This window comes from Pelophylax lessonae (genome assembly GCF_965119305.1).
Source record: "Pelophylax lessonae genome assembly, chromosome: 9".
NCBI classification, from domain to species: Eukaryota; Metazoa; Chordata; class Amphibia; order Anura; family Ranidae; genus Pelophylax; species Pelophylax lessonae.
The window spans coordinates 15,494,247-15,515,838 of record NC_138776.1 but is presented as its reverse complement, the minus strand read 5'-3'; the positions used below and the strand labels follow the sequence as shown (position 1 = coordinate 15,515,838).

Here is a 21,592-nt window from a genome sequence, read left to right as displayed (position 1 = left end):
GTTTAGATACACTTTCACTTGACTGAATGCTGAAACAACTCATTTCCTTCACATGACGACCACAGTCGATATACTGAATGGAAGAGTTAACCCAGTCGATCATACAAAATCCCCATCCACTTGGTCCTATGCTAGTTTGGAATTCAGGCCATATGGTCATTAGCAGGCATAAAACATCTTTTTGTATGAGGTGAACAGTGTGTGCAACCGAGACAATAAAAAAAAAAAAATAGTGCAGCATTTAAGGATCTCTGAGGTCATCTTTCCATCCCAAACCTATGTGTTCCTACAAGGTGGCCATCATCGAAAAGAAAGACAAGAAAGGAAAGAAGGACTTAGCAGCCAGCCTTTGCTTGTCTTCTAAAGCATTCCAGTGTATCGTCATAAATTCTTGGTCAATTTTAGTTTTTTGTTCAGTTTTGGTGATCTGCCGGTTGGTTAACAATAACTTGAATGACAAAGTCCTTCTGAATCTTAGTCTCCTGTAGTTTCATCCGATCTGTAAGAAGTTTCCCAGAAAAGAACCATCTTTGCCTACAAGGTTCAATGCCCTCCACAGAATGCAGCTGCTTCTTCATTTGGCCAATAGTGTCTGACATGCTAGCACTGAGTTTAACGTCTTTTCCCGTGGAAAGGCGGACTTTCAATTGGAACTCCCGCCTAGTATTCGGGGCTGGGTCTGGGGCATCGCCTCCATCTTCTTCACTTCTTTCTGTGATCAGGTTAACTGGGGGAGCCAGGCAGTAAACTGGGAGCTGGTACCGGGTTCCAAGTTCATCGTAGCATTCGGTTAGAGAACCTGAAATCAATAAAACACAGGGTTACTTTTATTCCCAAATATTGAGCAAATCCCAATGAGTTGACATTGGGGGCTCATTGAGCAAATGCCCCTCCATTGGTAGTGGATCAGTGGTAAGAATGCCCCTTTTTCAGTAGTGGTCAGAATGCCACTATTGCCAAAATACCACTTGGCTCTGCCAAGAGGTATTGAACCTGGAACTATGCCAGCACCATCATATGGAAGGTCACAGAATTACAGCTCAAGGAACCCTGCTTGAGAACAGCTGTTCTAGCGGGATCCCACAGGTATAGTCAGGGCAGTCTTTAATGCAGGGCAAAAGGGACAGCTGCCCTGGGCCCAACCATGGTTGGGGGGGTCCAAAGCAGCTGCCCTTGAGCCCGCGCTGCTGCCAGGTCTTTTTTTCAGCCCGAGTTCCGCCACCCGCGTTGATCACTTGCTAGCTGCTCACTACTCTCAGTTGTATATATAGAAGTGCTGCTTCTGAATTTACAAGTGACAGCACTCCTCTGTCGGCAGCTTTTCAGATCCCCCGCTGCTTTACACATCTCTAGCAGACGAGGGAAGGGGGGGGGGGATCTACAAAGGCACAAGCTCCACATAAAGCCAGCAGCCTGCACAGAAGTCCTGTGGAAGTTGTAGCTGCTGTTTTGTAGCCCCACTCTGAAGTTTCCAAATGTTGGGAGAGGATCTGGGGTGGGAGAAAAGCTTTGTACTGGGGGAGTTGGAGCTTTGAACTGGAATCTGGGGGGAGAAGCTATGACCTTGGAGGGTCTGGAGAACTTGGATGTACAAAGCACAGCCCTCAACCCTGCACTCTGCACATACAGGACCCCTTAACCCTGCACATAGTGCACCCCTCAACCCTGCGCTCTCCGTGCAGCACACCCCTCAACTCTGCACGCAGCGCACCCCTAAACCCTGGGATCTTCACGCAGCACAACCCTCAACCCTGCGCTCTGTATGCAGTGCACCCCTCAACCCTGCGCTCTGTATGCAGTGCACCCCTCAACCCTGCAATTTGTTTATAGTGCATGCCTAAAATCCTGGTATATACCAATTCCCTTACTGTTAAAGTAGTTTAGCCACACCCACAATTTGATGCATAGGTAATGATGTGCAGTAGCCTCCAGCAAGCAATCAGTGAACAGTAATGATCTGCTGTAATCTCTAGCAACCAATCAGTGAGTAATAATGATGTGCCGATCTGCCCTTTCCCCGATATATCGGAATCGGCCACCAAGGTGTCCGAAATTGCCGATATTTTGCGAAAGTGCTTGTAGCGGAGTGATGCCTGCAGCTCACCCCGGTACTGGCGTCCTTAGCCGATGGTTGGCTGTCTTGTAATGACAACCGATGCGGCTGGAAGCCGCTCGGCTGTCATTACAAGGAGCAGGAGGGGACGTCGTCTCCCCCCCCCCCCCCCGCGGGAGATCCGGGTACTGGCACCAGATTAAAAAAATTACAGCATTCAAAACAGCCAAACTTGGCGTTTTGAATGCTTTTAAGTGTAGCGGAGGGATTTACCTGTCAAAGAAAAAAAAAAAAGATTTTTAAATGTACGAAAATATCGGCCGATACTGATATGCATTGACCAAAATATCGGTATCGGCAACGAAAAACCGATATCGTTTCGATCACTGTGTGCAGTAAACTCTAGCAGCCAATCAGAATCAGTGAGCGGTAATGATGTGCAGTAACCTCTACCAACCAATCAGTGAGTGGTAAGGATGTGCAGTAACCTCTAGTAATCAGTGAGCAGTACTGATGTGCAGTAACCTCTAGCAACCAGTGAGTAGTATTGATCTGCAGTAACCTCTAGCAACCAGTCAGCAAGCAGAAATGATATGCAGTAGGCAGAAATGATATGCAGTAATCTCTAGCAACCAGTCAGTGAGCAGTAATGATGTGCAGTAACCTCTAGCAACCAGTGAGCAGTAATGATGTGCAGTAACCTCTAGCAACCAGTGAGCAGTAACCTCTAGCAACCACTCAGCAAACAGAAATTATATGCAGTAATCTCTAGCAACCAGTCAGTGAGCGGCAATAATATGCTGCAACCTCTGGCAAACAATCACAATTGCCTTACACATGGCCCTGACCATATACAAGGCAAAGCCTTGTAGTTTGATGCGGTGCAATTTATAAAAATGATGCAGGCACCTTTTTTTACATGCTTTTTGCACTTAGGACAGCCCATTTATTTCAATATGCATAAAGCACAAAAATGCATGTGTGTGTGTGTGTTCGGTCACACCTACTGGCGTGAATAGAGCCTAAATGCAAATCTAAAAAGGAGTGCCAACACTACTCCTTAGGCATGTGATAATCTAATTATAGCCAAAATCATGTACATCTAATCCAGTTTAAAAATGTGCCCATAAAATTATCATCAAAGTTTACAGGGTAAAATCAAATAACCTCTTAATGCTCTTTGTATAATAACATCATGCAACAATGTATGTTTACACTCAAAAGTACACAGATACATTGTTGCATTATGTTATTATACATTTAGTATTTTCTGTTGATAATTATATTTTTGACACTATTTGCACTATATTTAGATTACCAGATAAAATAAAATTCTTTCAATGACAGAACAAAGTGGAGGAAAAAAGAAGTTCATATTTGGGGTTTACATCGACTTTTTGTGTATTTGGAGATAATTCTAGCACTGCACTTACCATGAGGTAATGTAATACTGGCCCCATCCACAATGGCCTGAGCCAGCTCGTGGTCGTTGGCCTCCACTGCATAGGCCGCCGCTTTCAGTGCGTCCCAGATCTCCTTGCGCCCCTCAAATGCCGGCGCGGTGTCCCAGAACTCGTCCCTTTTGCTGCGGAGCTGGCCGTCCGTCATGGGGTAATCACTCTTCCACCTTGGTCGCTCTTTCTTTAATGGTTCATTACGTCCTGGGGAAGATGTACAGAAAATATTGTTACAATGTAACATTGTCAGACTTAAACTTCAGCTGTAAATTATATGCATCTATGTATATATCAGAGCCTGTGGGATCCCTCCATTACAGCGGTCTCCAAGCTTTTTTAAACAAATGGCCAGTTTACGGTCCTTCAGACCTAAAGGGGGCCAGACTGTGGCCATTGGGAGAAAAAAATGTCCCAGTGTCAGTGGGAGTAAACAATGCCACATATTTAGAGGGAGGAATACCGCCCCATTACTGGTGTCATTGGAAAGAATAGTGCCCCATCATTTGTGTCATTGGAAGGAATAGTGCCCCATCATTTGTGTCATTGGAAGGAATAGTGCCCCATCATTGGTGTCATTGGAAGGAATAGTGCTCCATCATTGGTGTCATTGGAAGGAATAGTGCTCCATCATTGGTATCAGAGGGAGGAATAGTGCTCCATCATTGGTGTCATTGTAAGGAATAGTGCTCCGTCATTGGTGTCAGTGGGAGGAATAGTGCCCCATCATTTGTCTCATTGGAAGGAATAGTGCCCCATCATTTGTGTCATTGTAAGGAATAGTGCTCCATCATTGGTGTCATTGTAAGGAATAGTGCTCCATCATTGGTATCAGTGGGAGGAATAGTGCCCCATCATTGGTATCAGTGGGAGGAATAGTGCCCCATCATTGGCATCAGTGGGAGGAACAGTGCTTCATCACTGGTATCAGTGGATGGAATAGTATCCCATCATTGGTATCAGTCGGAGAAATGGTGCCCCATCATTGGTGTCACTGGAAGCAATAGTGCCCCATCATTGGTGTCACTGGAAGCAATAGTGCCCCAACATTGGTGTCAGTGGGAGGAATAGTGCCCCATCATTGGTGTCAGTGGAAGAAATAGTGCCCCATCGTTGTCGTCAATGGAAAGAATAGTGCCCCTATTGGTGGTATAATGGAGGAATAGTGCCCCATAATTGGTGTCAGTGGGAGGAATAGTGTCCCATCATTGGTGTCAGTGGAAGAAATAGTGCCCCAACATTGGCGTCAATGGAAAGAATAGTGCCCCTATTGGTGGTATTAATTGAGGAATAGTGCTCCATCATTGGTGTCATTGTAAGGAATAGGGCCCCATCATTGGTATCAGTGGAAGGAATAGTGCCCCATCATTGGTATCAGTGGAAGGAATAGTGCCCCATCATTGGTGTCAGTGGGAGGAATAGTGCCCCATCATTGGTGTCAGTGGGAGGAATAGTGCCCCATCATTGGTGTCATTGGAAGGAATAATGCTCCATCATTGGCATCAGTGGGAGGAACAGTGGTTCATCATTGGTATAAGTAGGAGGAACAGTGCTTCATCATTGGTATCAGTGGGAGGAATAGTGCCCCATCATTGGTGTCACTGGAACGAATAGTGCCCCAACATTGGTGTCAGTGGGGAGAATAGTGCCCCATCATTGGTGTCACTGGAACGAATAGTGCTCCATCGTTGGTGTCAATGGAAAGAATAGTGCCCCTATTGGTGGTATAATGGAGGAATAGTGCTCCATCATTGGTGTCAGTGAGAGGAATAGTGTCCCATCATTGGTGTCAGTGGGGAAAATAGTGCCCCATCATTGGTGTCAGTGGAAGAAATAGTGCCCCATCATTGGTGTCAACGGAAAGAATAGTGCCCCTATTGGTGGTATTAATTGAGGAATAGTGCTCCATCATTGGTGTCAGTGGGAGGAATAATGCTCCTATTTGTGAGGTTAGTGAGAGGAATAGTGCCCCATTGTTGGTGTCAGTGGCAAGAAATATGCCCCCACTGTTGGTGTCAATAAGAGAAATAGTGCCACAAGCGTCGGATAAAGGCATGCAAAGGGTTGCATCTGGTCCCCGGGCTGCAGTTTGGAGACCACTGCTCTAGAGGCTGGATATCTATGTAGGGACTCGATTACACCATTATTACAGTGATCTCCACTAGCTTCACACTTAGTTAGTTAGTGAGGTTGCAAAAAAGACACCAGTCCATCCAGTTAAACCTATGATGAGTGTTCCTGTAACAATGTAAATGGAACCACGACCCCACAATGTGCTTGTGTGCTTCCGTCAGAATACCGCTACCTTCAGTCTTGAACATAGATATTAGATATTCTAGCCGCCCCCCATACAATACTAGCCAATAATTAGCTTGTATAGATCTGGAACCTTTATCTAACAAACTCACACACAATATATACCACACAGGAGGGCATTCCCCTCCTGATCAGATTACCCCACCAGGTCAGGTGCCTGATTACATTATCCTATGCAGACGATACAGAAATATAATTAACCTGCACTAATTACCTAGCCATCTGGACAAAAAACAATAGGTGAATGGGAATCCACATCTAGACATGTTATAATTAACATGTTAATTACTCAGCACAGAAACAAGGCTAGAACAAAATACAATACACATTATCCTACGTTTAAACACAGAACACCGTATTAAACAATTGACAATAGCAGGAGGCCACCAGTAACAGACTATCCATCTCCTACATTGAAAAACATGGAATTCACATCCAAGCAACTCCCTGGCCATTCTGAAGTCACAGACTTCATGGCAACGGTCTACAACAGTCAAAGCTCATACAATGGTCTATCATTCTAATACAGTGGAATTATTGTATCTTATATTTCTTGAGGGATACTGTGGACAAATATCACTGTCCCATTTGAAGCAATCAAAACAACATTCTCAGTGTCCACCACGTTGTCCATAATTTTCTCGGTCACCCTGTGCGCCTAATAGACACAGGGTGACTTACACATAAGAGGGACCCAGGGAGTTGAGAGAAGGATTTCTCACCCTCTCAATGGTAAGTTGGGTTCCACAGGTCCCCCAACCAAAGTGACTCCTGTGACAGTGTGTATTATTGTTCGTGTCAATAGTAAATTGTATATCCCTTTCTGTTGTGGTCGTTAAGGTGCCCATCTAATAGTTTATTGAAACTATGGATACTCCCTGCTGACACCACTGCTTGTGGAAGAGAATTCCACATCCTTACCGCTCTGACGGTATAGAACCCTTTACACAGTTTAAGGTTAAACCGCTTCTCTTCTAATTTTAGTGACTGGTCGTGAGTCCTTTTATATTCCCCTACACTGAAAAGTTTGTTCCCTATGCTAGGGTTGCCAGTATGGTATTTGTACATTGATAACATATTCCCTCTCAAGCGTCTCTTCAAGAGAGAGAAGAAGTTCAATACTTGTAGTCTTTCCCCATAGCGGAGATCCTCCATTCTCTTTACTAGCTTTGTTGCCCTTCTCTGGACTCTCCAGTTCCAGCACATCCTTCCTGAGGACCGGTGTCCAGAACCGGACGGCATACTCCAGATCCGGCCAGACCAGAGTCTTGTAAAGTGGGAGAATTATCATTTCTCTGGAGTGATTCGCCTTTTTTATACATGCCAGTATTCGGTTGGCTTTGCTTGCAGCAGCCTGGCATTGCATGCCGAGCTTGTTGTCTACTAGGACCCCCAGTTTCTTTTCTATCTTGGATTCCCCCAGAGCTTCTACCTAGTGAGTAACTTGCGTTCGTATTTCTGACACCCAAGTGCATTACCTTACATTTTTCAACATTAAACCTCATCTGCCATGTAGTTGCCCACTCCATTATTTTGTTCACGTCTTTTCATAGAGTTTCCGCATCCTGCGTAGAAGTGATTGCCCTGCTTAATTTAGTATTGTCCGCAAATACCGATAGTGTGCTGTTTATCCCATCCTCTAGGTCGCTTATGAATAAATTAAATCGGATTGGTGCCAGGACAGATCCTTGGCGGACCTCACTTTCCACACCAGACCATTCCGAGTACTCATTTATCACCACCCTTTGTGTGGCGAGCCCTGTTCCAATTGGCTGACTGCTGCATCACGAGCACAGAAGGTCACTTGCTCAGGATCGGCCCCATTCAGAGAGCAGTTTGCATGTTCTCAATGCCTGCAAAGCGTTCTCCGGTTGGACGAATCAGAGATTGTGACATCAACATCCTGTCTCTCCACCTCGTCCAACCAGAGAAAGCTTGGTATACGTTATGGTAAAGCATCCTCTGAATGGAGCACATGCCTACAGCAGCTGATCTCCTGTGTTCACAATGCAGCAGGGAAGCTGCTTGGGGCCCTGGAAGCTAGTGGAGATCCCTAGAAGTGGTACCCAGGGCTGCTAATAAAGCAGTACAGCCAGCCCTTCTGTACTGGGCCAAGGTCCCATCAGTTCAAAAAGGGGGCCCGGGCACCTACTGAGCAGGAGGGCCGGCTGTACTGCCTTACTGCAGACAGATACCGATCCTCGTCTGCCTCTCTCTGCAGCGGTGACGGCTTCTCCTCCACTCCCTCCCTCCACTTGTGCTGCCAGGGGATCGGTTCTAGCATCTATGCCTGCATCCCCCTGCTTTCCGGGCCCCCGTGCGCCCCTTTTCCCCACAGCATTGCCGGCTTCCCTCCTCTCCCACTAGCAGCTGCAGCGGGAACACAGGGGGATGTTTCAGAATATATAAATATGTCATATGAGGATTTTAGTGTATGTTTAGCAAAATATAATTTGATATTTTCTGTGGGTGGGGGCGGGGCCCTGTCAGGTGGGCAGTATGGGGCCCCAAGATCTCTAACCGCAAACCTGGTGGTATCTACTATGATCATTTCAGCTTTCATTGGGATCCCATGAGTATGGCACATACATACCTACACTGGACCAATGCAACTGCGTAATCATTCCCATTTCTGGAATATTTCTTTAAAGAGCAACTCCACTTTTGTTGAGAAAACCCCTCCCCCTCTGGGGGATCTCTGTACATTGTAGGGATTGTAACAAACTTTGTTGCAGATTCCTTCCCTTTGTTATTCTGAAGAAATCATTGTTTGTCTGTTTCTCTGTGTCCCAGTGAGTGAATGTGAGTGACATGATTATCAATCAAACAGCTATTTCTTCAGAATAACAAAAGGTAGGAATCTGCAACAAAGTTTGTTACAATCCTTGCAATGTACAGAGATCACACACTCACAACTTCAGGGCTCTAATGAGGAAAGTGGCAGGGCCTGCTTCCCTTTAGATGCAATTTTTCAGCACACACTAAAGCTGCACGATTAATCGTTAGAAGAAAATCCAGATCCCGATGCAACCCCCCCCCCCCCCCCATCCCATCCCATCCTATCCTCACAATCCTAAATTGGCATGTCCTCGATTCTTACAAAGCAGTTCTCTGCTCACTCACAGCTGTCACAAAAATAAAATAAAGAGCCTCTGTCCCCGTTCACATTAAGGCGACCTGTGAGGTGACCTGGTCGCCTCACAGGTCGCCTCCCATAGGGAAGCTGCAGACCCGTTCTAATAGGAGTGACACAAGTCGCTCCGACTTAAGAGAAAGGGTCCGGAGCTTCTTTGGGGCGACCAGGAAGCGACCGCCATAGACTTCAATGTTATGAAGTCCGTGGTGGCCGCTCCGAGGTTGCGGCGCGCTGCTCGCACCGCGACCTCGGAGGTTGCGGTGCGAAGTAGCGTCGCCCCTATGTGAACGGGGCCTCAGGCAAATGTTTATCAACATTGGTAAGGCTGCTAGATAACTATAAACACAATGCTTTACAATGTATCATTTCCTTCTTTTAGAGCAAAAGGGATGAACTTGTGTCTGTAAATGAGAGCAGTTTAACCTCTTAACTACTTGTCGACCACCCGCCACAGATATACAGGTACGGCGGTTCGCGGGAGCGCTCCTAGAGGCGTGTTTGCACCCCCATTAGGCAGCGGGGAAGCCGATCCACCAGCGGCCATCTTGGTACACCCCGTCCTGCTCAGCGCCAAATGGATTGTATAGTGAAATAGACTATTTTACCACGATCGAGTATATTTCAGTATATAAGGTGAGTTAAAGCGAATCTTCACTGCATCTGAGCACCACAAACTAAAAAACACTACTTAATTTTTACTATTTAAAGCAAACTCCCCCATCCATCCACGTCCCCATTTTTTATTGTGGTGAGAAATCTCTTTGAAAAACACCCCCTAGCAGCGCATTTCTGCCCATGGCCATTTTGAGTAAGGGCAAATGATTTATGTGGCATTTACTTCCTGCCCTTAGCTCAAGTAGGCATGCAGGAGAGTGTGCTTAGCTGAGAAAAAACGCCTCTCGTCTCCTCTTAAAAATTATGGACAATCTCAAGGCACTCTAAAAATTATGGACAATCTCAAGGCACTCTAAAAATTATGGACAATCTCAAGGCACTCTAAAAATTATGGACAATCGAGGCACTCTCCAAAAATTATGGACAATCGAGGCACTCTCCAAAAATTATGGACAATCGAGGCACTCTCTAAAAATTATGGACAGGGTGCCTCAAGATTGTCCATAATTTTTAAAGGGTGCCTCAACTAAAAAAAAAAAAAAAAAAAAAAAAAAAAAGTTTGAGAAACATTCCCATAGACACACTCCTAAACCTTGTGGACAGCCTTCCCAGAAGAGTTGAAGCTGTTATAGCTGAAAACGATGGGCCAACCCAATAATTGAACCCTACAGACTAAGACTGGGATGCCATTAAAGTTCATGTGCACGTTGAGGCGGGCGTCCCAATCAGGGCCCTCTTTAATATTGATTGGACCCTGGGCAAACATTTTCTTGGGCCCGCTTTAATCCACTATTTTTGGGCAGTGCGGGCTCAAGGGGCAGCTGCTTTGGGCCCCACAACAATGACTGGGCCCGGGGCAGCTGATCCTTTTTCCCTGCATTAAATACAGCCCTGGTCCCAATACATTTGGTAATATAGAGTGGGTCCTGCAGGGTACCACCAAACAAGAAGGGTGCTGCTGGCCGTGGCTTTACCACTTCCCGACCACCCGCCGCATATATACTGCGGCAGGGTGGCTCTCCTGCGCAAACCGACGTAGGGGTACGTCGGCCGCGCGCAGGAAGCTAGGGGAGGCGAGTGAGCGCCGCCGGCTGCACGCTCCCTCCGCCACTCAGCAGCAAGGAAGCCGATGCGTGTGTCAGGCGGCTCCGATTGCCGCCTGACACCCACGATCGCTCCCCGCTGAGAGGGAAGGACGGTCGGCTGTTGTAAACACAGCCGAACGTCCTTCTCCCTGAAATGATCACAGAGCTCATGTGATTGTTCTATTCAGGATCACATGTCTCCATGGTCATTACACAAGCCACGCCTCCCCACAGTTAGAATCACTACCTTAGGCTCACATTTAACCCATTGATCACCCACAATGTTAACCACTTCCCTGCCAGTGTCATTATTATAGTAACAGTGCATTTTTTTAGCACTGATTACTGTAGTAATGTCACTGGTACCCCAAAAAGTAGTAATGTCACTGGTACCCCAAAAAGTGTCAAATATGTCAGTTAGGGGTCCGATCTGTCCGCCGCAATGTCACAGTCCCGCAAAAAAAAAAAAATTGCAGATCGCCGCCATTGCTAGTAAAAAAAAAAAAAAAAAAAAAAAATTTACATAAATCTTTCCCGTAGTTAGTAGACGCGATAACTTTTGCACAAACCAATCAAAGAAAATACGCTTATTGAGATTTTTTTTTTAACAAAAATATGTGGCAGAAAACAAATTGGCCTAAAATGTTAAAAAATTTTGATTTACATTTTTTTTGAGAATGTTATATAGCAAATGTGAAAAATAGTTATTTTTTTGTATTTTTTTCAAAATTGTCGCTCTTTTTTTGTTTATAGCTCAAAAAAAAAAAAAAAAAAAAAAAAAAATCGCACAGGTGATCAAATACCACCAAAAGAAAGCTCTATTTGTGGGGGGGGGGAAAGGACATCAATTTATTTATTTATTTTTTTAAGTACAGCGTTGCACGCCTGCGCAATTGTCCGTTAAAGTAACGCAGTGCCGAATCGCAAAATAGGGCCTGGTCATTAAGGGGGCAAATCCTACTGGTCTTGAAGTGGTTAAGGCCCCGTTTCCACTAGTGCGACTTGACACGTCAAGTCGCATTGCAAGTCAAGACCTATTATGTTCAATTAGGACCGTTCTAACTGCTGCGACTTGAGTCACAGCGACTTGATAAAAGTTTTTTGCACTACTTTTGGGCGACTTCAGTGTGACCTGAAGTCGCACTGAAGTCCCCAGATGAAGCCGCAAACAAGTCGCACTACAAAGTTGCGCGACTTTGTAGGCGCATTAGTGGAAACGTAGCCTAAGGGGAAAAATCCTTCCTGTCTTAAAGTGGTTAAAGGTCACTTTCATACAGCAAAGTATTTATAGCTCGGTGAATTACCCATGGAATAATCTGCAGCATCTGAGCACAATGGGTGGATTACACGAAGCATCTGACAGGCCGGGAGATTAGTGCCATGTAAGCCCCCCGGCAAAGCTACAAATAAACCAATTACATTTAATTATTGGCTCTGGTACCTAAGAGAAGAAAATGAATGAGCGACCCTCATGTGACAGGACAGATACTATTTATATGGCTGGATGGAGGAAAGTTCATCAGATTGACCCACAAGCGGTGCAAAGGGTTTGCCCAAATTTTTCGGCACCGGACTTAGAAGAAAGTCAGAGCTAAGGAACTGGTGGAGAGCGTGAGAACTGAACTGCCTGCCTTTAGGGCTCTTACACGCAGGTGGTTTTTGGCGTACAATGTACATCGTGGGTGGATTTCCATGCCTGGAGATACAGAGCCGCCATGTAGAGCCCAGTCCAAGCTGTAGATGGGTTTATGCCGCTACTTAGGTTAACCCACGCATGTGTAAAACTGGATGCCGGCTATAAACTCACCGGCCACTTTATTAGCTACACCTGTTCAATTGCTTGGTAACACAAATTGCTAATCAGCCAATCACATGGCAGCAAGGAGACAAGGGAGCTAGAGAGCAGGAGGTCTTGGGAGGAACAGAGAGGACTGTTTGGGTGATATTTGGAGGCCAGATTGGTGATGTAGTGGTGACAACTGATAAGCAGAGCAGGTGAACATCCCCAGTGGAGACGCAGACCAGTAACAAAACCTTACCGAGGTTCTAACTCGGGGATCCTCAAAACTACGGCCCTCCAGCTGTTGCGGAACAACACATCCCATGAGGCAGTGGTGTACTTTGGTTTTGTGCTGCCCTAGACAAGATTAAAATAGGAGGGGAAGGGGGGCGTCCAATGTAAATTCGCCCCCACTCCTTTTTTTAACGAGAGAGATTTAACGAGAGAGATTTAACGAGAGAGATTTAACGAGAGAGAAAGAGAAAAAGAGAGAGAAAGAGAGAAAGAGAGAAAGAGAGAAAGAGAAAAAGAGAAAAAGAGAAAAAGAGAAAAAGAGAAAAAGAGAAAGAGAGAAAGAGAGAAAAAGAGAAAGAGAGAAAGAGAAAGAGAGAAAGAGAGAAAGAGAGAAAGAGAGAAAGAGAGAAAGAGAGAAAGAGAGAAAGAGAAAAAGAGAGAAAGAGAGAAAGAGAAAAAGAGAAAAAGAGAAAAAGAGAAAAAGAGAAAAAGAGAAAAAGAGAAAAAGAGAAAAAGAGAAAGAGAGAAAGAGAAAGAGAAAGAGAAAGAGAAAGAGAAAGAGAAAGAGAAAGAGAGAGAGAGAGAGAGAGAGAGAGAGAGAGAGACTCAGGTGGAGGGGGCGGCTTTTTTGCTGCCCCCCTGCTAAGTCCTGGCCTAGGCCAAAATACAGCACGAGGCATTGTAAAACTCTGACATGTCCAGACATGACTAGGCATGATGGGAATTGTAGTTCCTGAACAACTGGAGGGCCATAGTTTGAAGACCCTTGTCCTGATCCCTACTCTATTCAACATACAAAAACTTGGCTTTACTGTATATACATTTTATTACAGTATAATCAATATCTTTTAATCACGCTACAAAGTATCGACTACACTCACCGGCCATTTTATTAGGTACACCTGTTCAATTGCTTGGTAACACAAATTGCTAATCAGCCAATCGCATGGCAGCAACTCAATGCATTTAGGCATCTAGACGTGGTGAAGACGACTTGCTGAAGTTCAAACCAAGCATCAGAATGGGGAAGAAAGGGGATTTTAGTGACTTGGAGCGTGGCGTGGTTGTTGGAAGACGGGCTGGTCTGAGTATTTCTGGGATTTTCCCGCACAACCATCTCTCAGGTTTACAGAGAATGGTGGGAAAAAAAAAAAAAGAAAATATCCAGTGAGCGGAGAAAAATGCCTTGTTGATGTCAGAGGAGAATGGGAAGACTGGTTCCAGATGATTGAAAGGCAACAGTAACCTAAATAACCACTCGTTACACCCAAGGTCTGCAGAATACCATCTCTGAACGCACAACACATCAAACCTTGAAGCAGATGGGCTACAGCAGCAGAAGACCACACCGGGTGCCACTCCTGTCTGCTAAGAACAGGAAACTGAGGCTAAAGATAGCACAGGCTCACCAAAATTGGACAACAGAAGATTGAAAAAAAAAAGTTGGCTGGTCTGAGGAGTCTCGATTTCAGCTGTGACATTCGGATGGTAGAGTCAGAATTTGGCATCATTGACCATCTTACCTTGTATCAACGGTTAAGGATGGTGGTGGTGGTGTGATGGTGTGGGGGATATTTTCTTGGCACACTTTGGGCCCTTTAGTATCAACTGAGCATGGTTTAAATGTCACAGCCTACCTGAGTATTGTTGCTGAGCATGTCCATTCCCTTTATGACTACAGTGTCCCCATCTTCTGATGGCTCCTCCCAGCAGGAAAATGCACAATGTCACAAAGCTTCAATCATCTCACCACTGGTTTCTTCACCATGATAATGAGGTCACTGTCCTCCAATGGCCTCCACACTCACCACATCTCATCCAATAGAGCACATTTTGGGATGTGGAGGTCACTGTACTCCAATGGTCTCCACATCTCATCAAGTAGACCACTTTTTGGGATGTGGAGGTCACTGTACTCCAATGGTCTCCACACCCACCACATCTCATCCAATAGACCACCTTTGGGATGTGGAGGTCACTGTACTCCAATGGTATCCACAGTCACCAGATCTCATCCAATAAATTTATTTTGGGATGTGGAGGTCACTGTACTCCAATGGTCTCCACATCTCATCCAGTAGACCACCTTTGGGATGTGGAGGTCACTGTACTTCAATGTTCTCCACACCCACCACATCTCATCCAATACACCACCTTTGGTATGTGGAGGTCACTGTACTCCAATAGTCTCCACACCCACCACATCTCATCCAATAGACTACCTTTGGGATGTGGAGGTCACTGTACTCCAATGGTCTCCACATCTCATCCAATAGAGCACCTTTGGGATGTGAAGGTCACTGTACTCCAATGGTCTCCACACCCACCACATCTCATCCAATAGACCACCTTTGGTTTGTGGTGGAAAAAAGGAGATTCGCATCGTCGATGGACAACCAGCTATTCTTCAAACAGAATTCTAATCAGTCGATATTTTTCGACTGATACGAATTGTTCAGAAAATTTGGAATTCGTTAAAAAAAATGCATCCAAATTTACATTTGTACCTGAAACAATTTGCACGTCTAGTCCTGACTTCCTCCCTGCAGATCAATGGGTGTCGGTGGTCATCCAATGGCCGGCACCCGCTGATCAGCTTGGGCTGTTGTCTAATCACAGCACAGCCGGCGCGCCCCCTACCCGGAAGAGCCTGATCCGGCACAGGAGAGCCTCTTTGCCGCCGTATAATGGCGCAATGCGCTTGGCAAGCGGGTTAATCTGAAAAGGATCCTTTTTGGGCTATAAGTATTTTTTTTGGACCTTTATAAACAGTGAGATCAACATGGATCTGCTTAACACAACAGAACGCCGGAATTCTCTTTTTCAGCAAATCGGCAATTTGTGCTGTCAGATTATTACGCACATCAACGGCGAGTGCCAAATGATCTTCTATGAGAGAAATTAGCTTTTTATGCATTTTTGGAGAGGGGGGGGGGGGAGGGGGCTGGGTACTCTGCGGAAAGAGACGACAAATGGCGGTTTTATTTCAAGCTGCGCACAGCGTGAAATTAAAGCTGATTCAGGAAAACCTGACGCCTTACAAGGTCGTTTAATTTCACAGGCATTCCTTACCTGGGGCAAGATGCTCTGCAACTCAGCATTTACTAGACCCCGATGGGAGGGGGGGGGGGGCACCGGTCACACGCACGTTACTAGAATAGACTCAATGCAGAGCGTGGAGGGTTCTACAAAATAGAAGGCGAATGTTTCCGCCAACAATACCGCGTCTCTTCTTACATTTGCTGAAACTCCACCATGTACTGAATTGTCTTATTATTACACAGTCTATGGGTTTTAACGCTGAACCCCGGCCTTGCCCAGGTGTACCGGCTCCCAGTGCCGGGACAAGATCATACAGTGCCCAGGGCAAAGATAGCAAATTGCGACCTGTGAAGTCACGTGCAGCGTGACTTCGGCGCGACTTGCACGGACTTCATAAAATGAATGTCTATGCAAGTCACTCCAGGTCGCTCCGAAGTAGTACAGGACCCTTTTTCTAAGTCAGAGCGACTTGTGTCGCTCCTATTAGAACGGGTCCTGTACTACACTATGGGACGCGACAGACCGCGACTTGTCAGGCTGACCAAGTCGCCTGACAAGTCGTACCAGTGTGAATGGACACTTAGTTTCCTTCTTCCGTTTTGCTTACTTTGCATTTTGTAAATTAAGTCCCCATTCACACTAGCGCGACTTGTCAGGCGACTTGGTCGCAGTGTTGCCAACCGTCAGTATTTTTACTGGCAGCCAGTAAAAACTGGGCACTTTTCTTCTGCCAGTAAATGCCAGTAACAAGGAAAGGTTGCCAGTAAAAAATATGGCTGTGATGCTCCACTCTGAACTGTGCATGTGCAGTTTTGGTTCAGAGCCGGCCGAGAACATCCGGGTGCCTATTACAGTGTGTTTGGGCAGTGCCAGAGTGGGGGGCGGGTCTAGCAGAGGCGGTGCCTGAGCGTACATCCTGTGATGTCATGGTGCACGAGAGCCAAGCCGAGTGGCCAAAGCCTTGTGTGTGGGTCCAAAGGATGAGAGCAAGGCAAGCGGGGAGCGGGACTGTCAGTGCTGTTTGGACTGGAGTGGACTGAAGGGTCCACCTGGCATGGAGAGAAACTGTCACTGTGACTCAGGAGGGTTGTGACTCGTGTCGGGTATCTGTGCTGCTTCACACTGCAGTCAGTGTCACTGTGAGAGTTAATTTCATGTGTGTGTGTGTGTCTCCATTCTAATTTCTTGCCCTTCTGTCCCTAAGCTATTACCTTACTATATCCAAAATAAAATAACAAATATAGGTTTTTTGCCTTAATATCTACCTTAAATCAATTTTCTAATTGCATTTTGCACTTGTTTGTAGCGTAAATACTGAAATCTGCACTTAAAACTGTAATTTTGTAACTTTTGCAAATGCCAGTAAAAACTTGGCTGTGCCAGTAAATTTTGGATGTTGTGTCAGTAAATTTCAATCTGGTAGCTTGGCAACACTGCTTGGTCGCCTGACAAGTCGCGGTCGGTCGCCTGCCATAGATTAGCACAGGACCCGTTTTAATAGGAGCGACACAAGTCGCTCCGACTTAGAAAAAGGGTCCTGTACTACTTTGGGGCAACCTGCATTGACTTCAATGATATGAAGTACGTGCATGTCGCGCCGAGGTCGCCCCAGCAAGTAGCGTCGCCCCTGTGTGAACTGGGTCTTCGAAAAATAAGCAATTAAAATGTATTATTTTTGAAAGCATTCTTACTTTACAGCATTTCTTCACACCTGGCTAAAAGTTTTGCGCAGTAGTGTATACTCTATATGGACACACAATTCTTCTACTAGACTGATGTTCTCTAATTATGTTAATCAAAATTTCACATTTCAGTATTTCAGTCCCCCATCCCCTCCATCACCTTTAGTGTTCCAGGACACGAGCCTCCCCCCCAGCCATCCAGGAGCAATGCTTGTGGGGGGGGTCCCCTTGTCCTGATTCCAACCTGCCGCTGAGGTCGCATGTACTCGCGCTCTATATGAATGCCAGGGAATCGCCAGCCTAAAGTAAACAAGACCTGCGGCGCCGGGATCTCTTCAGGTAATAAAAATTAATGGCGAAGTATATAAAAATAGCCCGACGTCTTAAACATCCAGTCTGAGCGTATCAATGCCAAATTGGCAATGGGCGCAGTAACTGACTCTGGCAGGGGGGGGGGGGGTTAATTTACGATCAATCTATCAGAAGTGATGGGAAGGAACATCTTGAAACAAAACATAAATAAAAATGGAGATGTCATGTGGTGGATCAAACATTGAAATGTCATTAACTGGGAATCCTAAACCCAACGAACTGCATCTTTCCACACCAGCGTTTCCCAAACTTTATTAAGTAACGGCACCCTTTAAAAGTAATAAATATTAAAAAAAGGCACCCCAATGAGGTTTTCTCCATCACTTTCCCTCCCTTTGAAATCAGAAGAGCCCAATCCCCTTCACATTAGGGATGCCCCCCTTTATTCACATTAGAGTTCTCAGCCCCCCCTCCCTTTTACATTAATGTGAATAAAGGGGGGGCACCCCTAATGTGAAGGGGACTGGGCTCTCTGATTTGAAGGGGGGGGAATAAGGACTCTAATGTAAAAGGGAGGGGGGGCTGAGAACTCTAGAGTCCTTATCCCCCCCCCTTCAAATCAGAGAGCCCAGTCCCCTTCACATTAGGGGTGCCCCCCCTTTATTTACATTACAGTGATCAGCCCCCCTCCCTTTTACATTAGTGTCCTTATTTCCCCCTTCAAATCAGAGAGCCCAGTCTCCTTCACATTAGGGGTGCCCCTCCTTTATTCACATTAGAGTGATCAGCCCCCCTCCCTTTTACATTCGAGTCCTTATTCCCCTCCCCCCTTCAAATCAGAGAGCCCAGTCTCCTTCACATTAGGGGTGCCCCTCCTTTATTCACATTAGAGTGATCTGCCCCATTCCCTTTTACATTAGAGTCCTTATCCCCCCCCCTTCAAATCAGAGAGCCCAGTCCCCTTCACATTAGGGGTGCCCCCCCTTTATTTACATTACAGTGATCAGCCCCCCTCCCTTTTACATTAGTGTCCTTATTTCCCCCTTCAAATCAGAGAGCCCAGTCTCCTTCACGTTAGGGGTGCCCCTCCTTTATTCACATTAGAGTGATCAGCCCCCCTCCCTTTTACATTAGAGTCCTTATTCCCCTCCCCCCTTCAAATCAGAGAGCCCAGTCCCCTTCACCTTAGGGATGCCCCCCTTTATTCACATTAGAGTTCTCAGCCCCCCCTCCCTTTTACATTAGAGTCCTTATCCCCCCCCCCTTCAAATCAGAGAGCCCAGTCCCCTTCACATTAGGGACCCCCCCCCCTTTATTCACATTAGAGTTCTCAGCCCCCCTCCCTTTTACATTAGTGTCCTTATCCCCCCCCAAATCAGAGAGCCCAGTCCCCTTCACATTAAGGGTGCCCCCCTTTATTTACATTACAGTGATAAGCCCCCCCCTCCCTTTTACATTAGTGTCCTTATTTCCCCCTTCAAATCAGAGAGCCCAGTCCCCTTCACTTTAGGGATGCCCCCCTTTATTCACATTAATGTAAAAGGGAGGGGGGCTGAGAACTAATGCGAATAAAGGGGGGGGCACCCCTAATGTGAAGGGGACTGGGCTCTCTGATTTGAAGGGGGGGGGAATAAGGACTCTAATGTAAAAGGGAGGGGGGGCTGAGAACTCTAGAGTCCTTATCCCCCCCCCTTCAAATCAGAGAGCCCAGTCCCCTTCACATTAGGGGTGCCCCCCCTTTATTTACATTACAGTGATCAGCCCCCCTCCCTTTTACATTAGTGTCCTTATTTCCCCCTTCAAATCAGAGAGCCCAGTCTCCTTCACGTTAGGGGTGCCCCTCCTTTATTCACATTAGAGTGATCAGCCCCCTCCCTTTTACATTCGAGTCCTAATTACCCTCCCCCCTTCAAATCAGAGAGCCCAGTCTCCTTCACATTAGGGGTGCCCCTCCTTTATTCACATTACAGTGATCAGCCCCCCTCCCTTTTACATTAGAGTCCTTATTCCCCTCCCCCCTTCAAATCAGAGAGCCCAGTCCCCTTCACCTTAGGGATGCCCCCCCTTTATTCACATTAGAGTGATCAGCCCCCCTCCCTTTTACATTCGAGTCCTTATTCCCCTCCCCCCTTCAAATCAGAGAGCCCAGTCTCCTTCACATTAGGGGTGCCCCTCCTTTATTCACATTAGAGTGATCTGCCCCATTCCCTTTTACATTAGAGTCCTTATTCCCCTCCCCCCTTCAAATCAGAGAGCCCAGTCCCCTTCACCTTAGGGATGCCCCCCTTTATTCACATTAGAGTGATCTGCCCCATTCCCTTTTACATTAGAGTCCTTATTCCCCTCCCCCCTTCAAATCAGAGAGCCCAGTCCCCTTCACATTAGGGGTGCCCCCTCCCCCTTGCTTCACAGAGTTCCCAGCACCCCCCCCTCCCTTTTACATTAGAGTCCTTAGTTCCCCCATCACCCTACTACATCAGAGTCCTCACCCCCCCCCCCTTTCAAATTAGAGTTCCCAGCTCTAATTTGAGCTGGGTCCCAGCATTAATTCCCAGCATTAATTTCAGAGTAATCAGCTCCCTCACCCACCCACCCACCCACCCCTTTCCCCAGAGTCCTCAGTCCTACCACTTTCACAGAGTAACCACTTTCCCTCTCCTAAATCAGAGTCCTCAGTAAGGCTAAACAGGTAACCTGTAAAAGGTGTTTAAAACATCGCCTAGGGAGATTTTTAAGTACCGTCGATTGCCGCCATTCCACGAGCGTGCGCAATTTTAAAGCGTGACATGTTTGGTATCTATTTACTCGGCGTAACGTCGTCTTTCATATCTGGGGTATATGTAGTGTTTTTTTTTTTTTTTAATTCATTAAAATGTAATTTTGTCCAAAAAAAAAACGGAGTTTGAAAAAACTGCTGAGAAAATCCCATGTGACATAAAAAAGTGCAATGATCGCCATTTTATTCCCTAGGCTCTCTGCTAAAAACAAATGTGTAATGTTTGGGGGGTTCTAAATTTTCTAGCAAAAAAATACAGGATTTAAACCTGTAAAAAAAAAAAAGCCAAAGTTATACCCCCCCCCCCCCCCAATACAGATTAGAGTTCCCAGTGCCCTGCCCCTTTCAACGGCCCTACCACTTTCACAACAGAGTCCTCATTCACCGTCTCTTTTAAAGCAGAGTCCTTGGTCCCATCGCCCCATCTTCACATTAGGGTCCTCAGTCCCCCTCCCTTTTACATCAGGGTCTTTAGCCCCCCTTTCATTTCAGAGTCCCCCCCCCCCTCCTTCACAGAGTCCTCAGTTCTACCACTTCTGCAGAGTCCTCATTTTCCCTCTCTTAATTCAGTCTTCCCCCCTCCCCTTTAATGTGAAAAGGGGGGGGGGGGCACTGAGGACTTTTAATATAGAGTTCTCAGCCCCCCTCCCTCTTATATTAGAGTCATCAGTCCAACCCTTTTACGACACAGTCCTAATTCCCTGCCCTCAAATCAGAGTGCTAAGCCCCTGTACATTGAACAGAGTCCTCTGCCAAGCCAACTTGCACAATAAAAATGCTAGGACACCCCTGACCAGTCCAGTTGCGGCTCCCTGATTGAGAAATGTTCAGGTTCTTCTTGGACAAGTGCCAATAACAGGACAGCATCAGACTTCTTCATACAGTGTGCTAGTTCAATGTAGGAGTCAAACCAATCTGATCGACCTACTGTCTGTTTAGGCAACAGACCTATTCAGTCTGCGGATTCATCCAAATCAACAGTTTGGGCCAACGTAGGTTTTTGGAATAAAAAGTTTCTTGTCAAAAGAATGGTAAAGAGCAGATGAACAGCAGAAATAAAGGTTTTTTTTAGGGATGCACCCAAATGAAATTCTTGGCCGAAGCCGA

The 21,592-nt window shown here is 46.1% G+C and overlaps 1 protein-coding gene across 1 annotated transcript in view; it reads right to left on the bottom strand.

Moving 5' to 3' along the window:
- Positions 1-226: 226 nt before the first annotated feature.
- Positions 227-21,592, bottom strand: part of UBTD1 (ubiquitin domain containing 1) — a 104,162-nt gene continuing 82,796 nt past the window's right edge. The window contains exons 2-3 of the mRNA XM_082269271.1: positions 3,487-3,714; positions 227-799 (exon numbers count right to left, since the gene is read on the bottom strand). Of these exons, the coding sequence (XP_082125397.1) occupies positions 414-799; positions 3,487-3,714 (614 nt within the window). The 3' untranslated portion in view covers positions 227-413. The remainder of the gene's footprint in view (positions 800-3,486; positions 3,715-21,592) is intronic.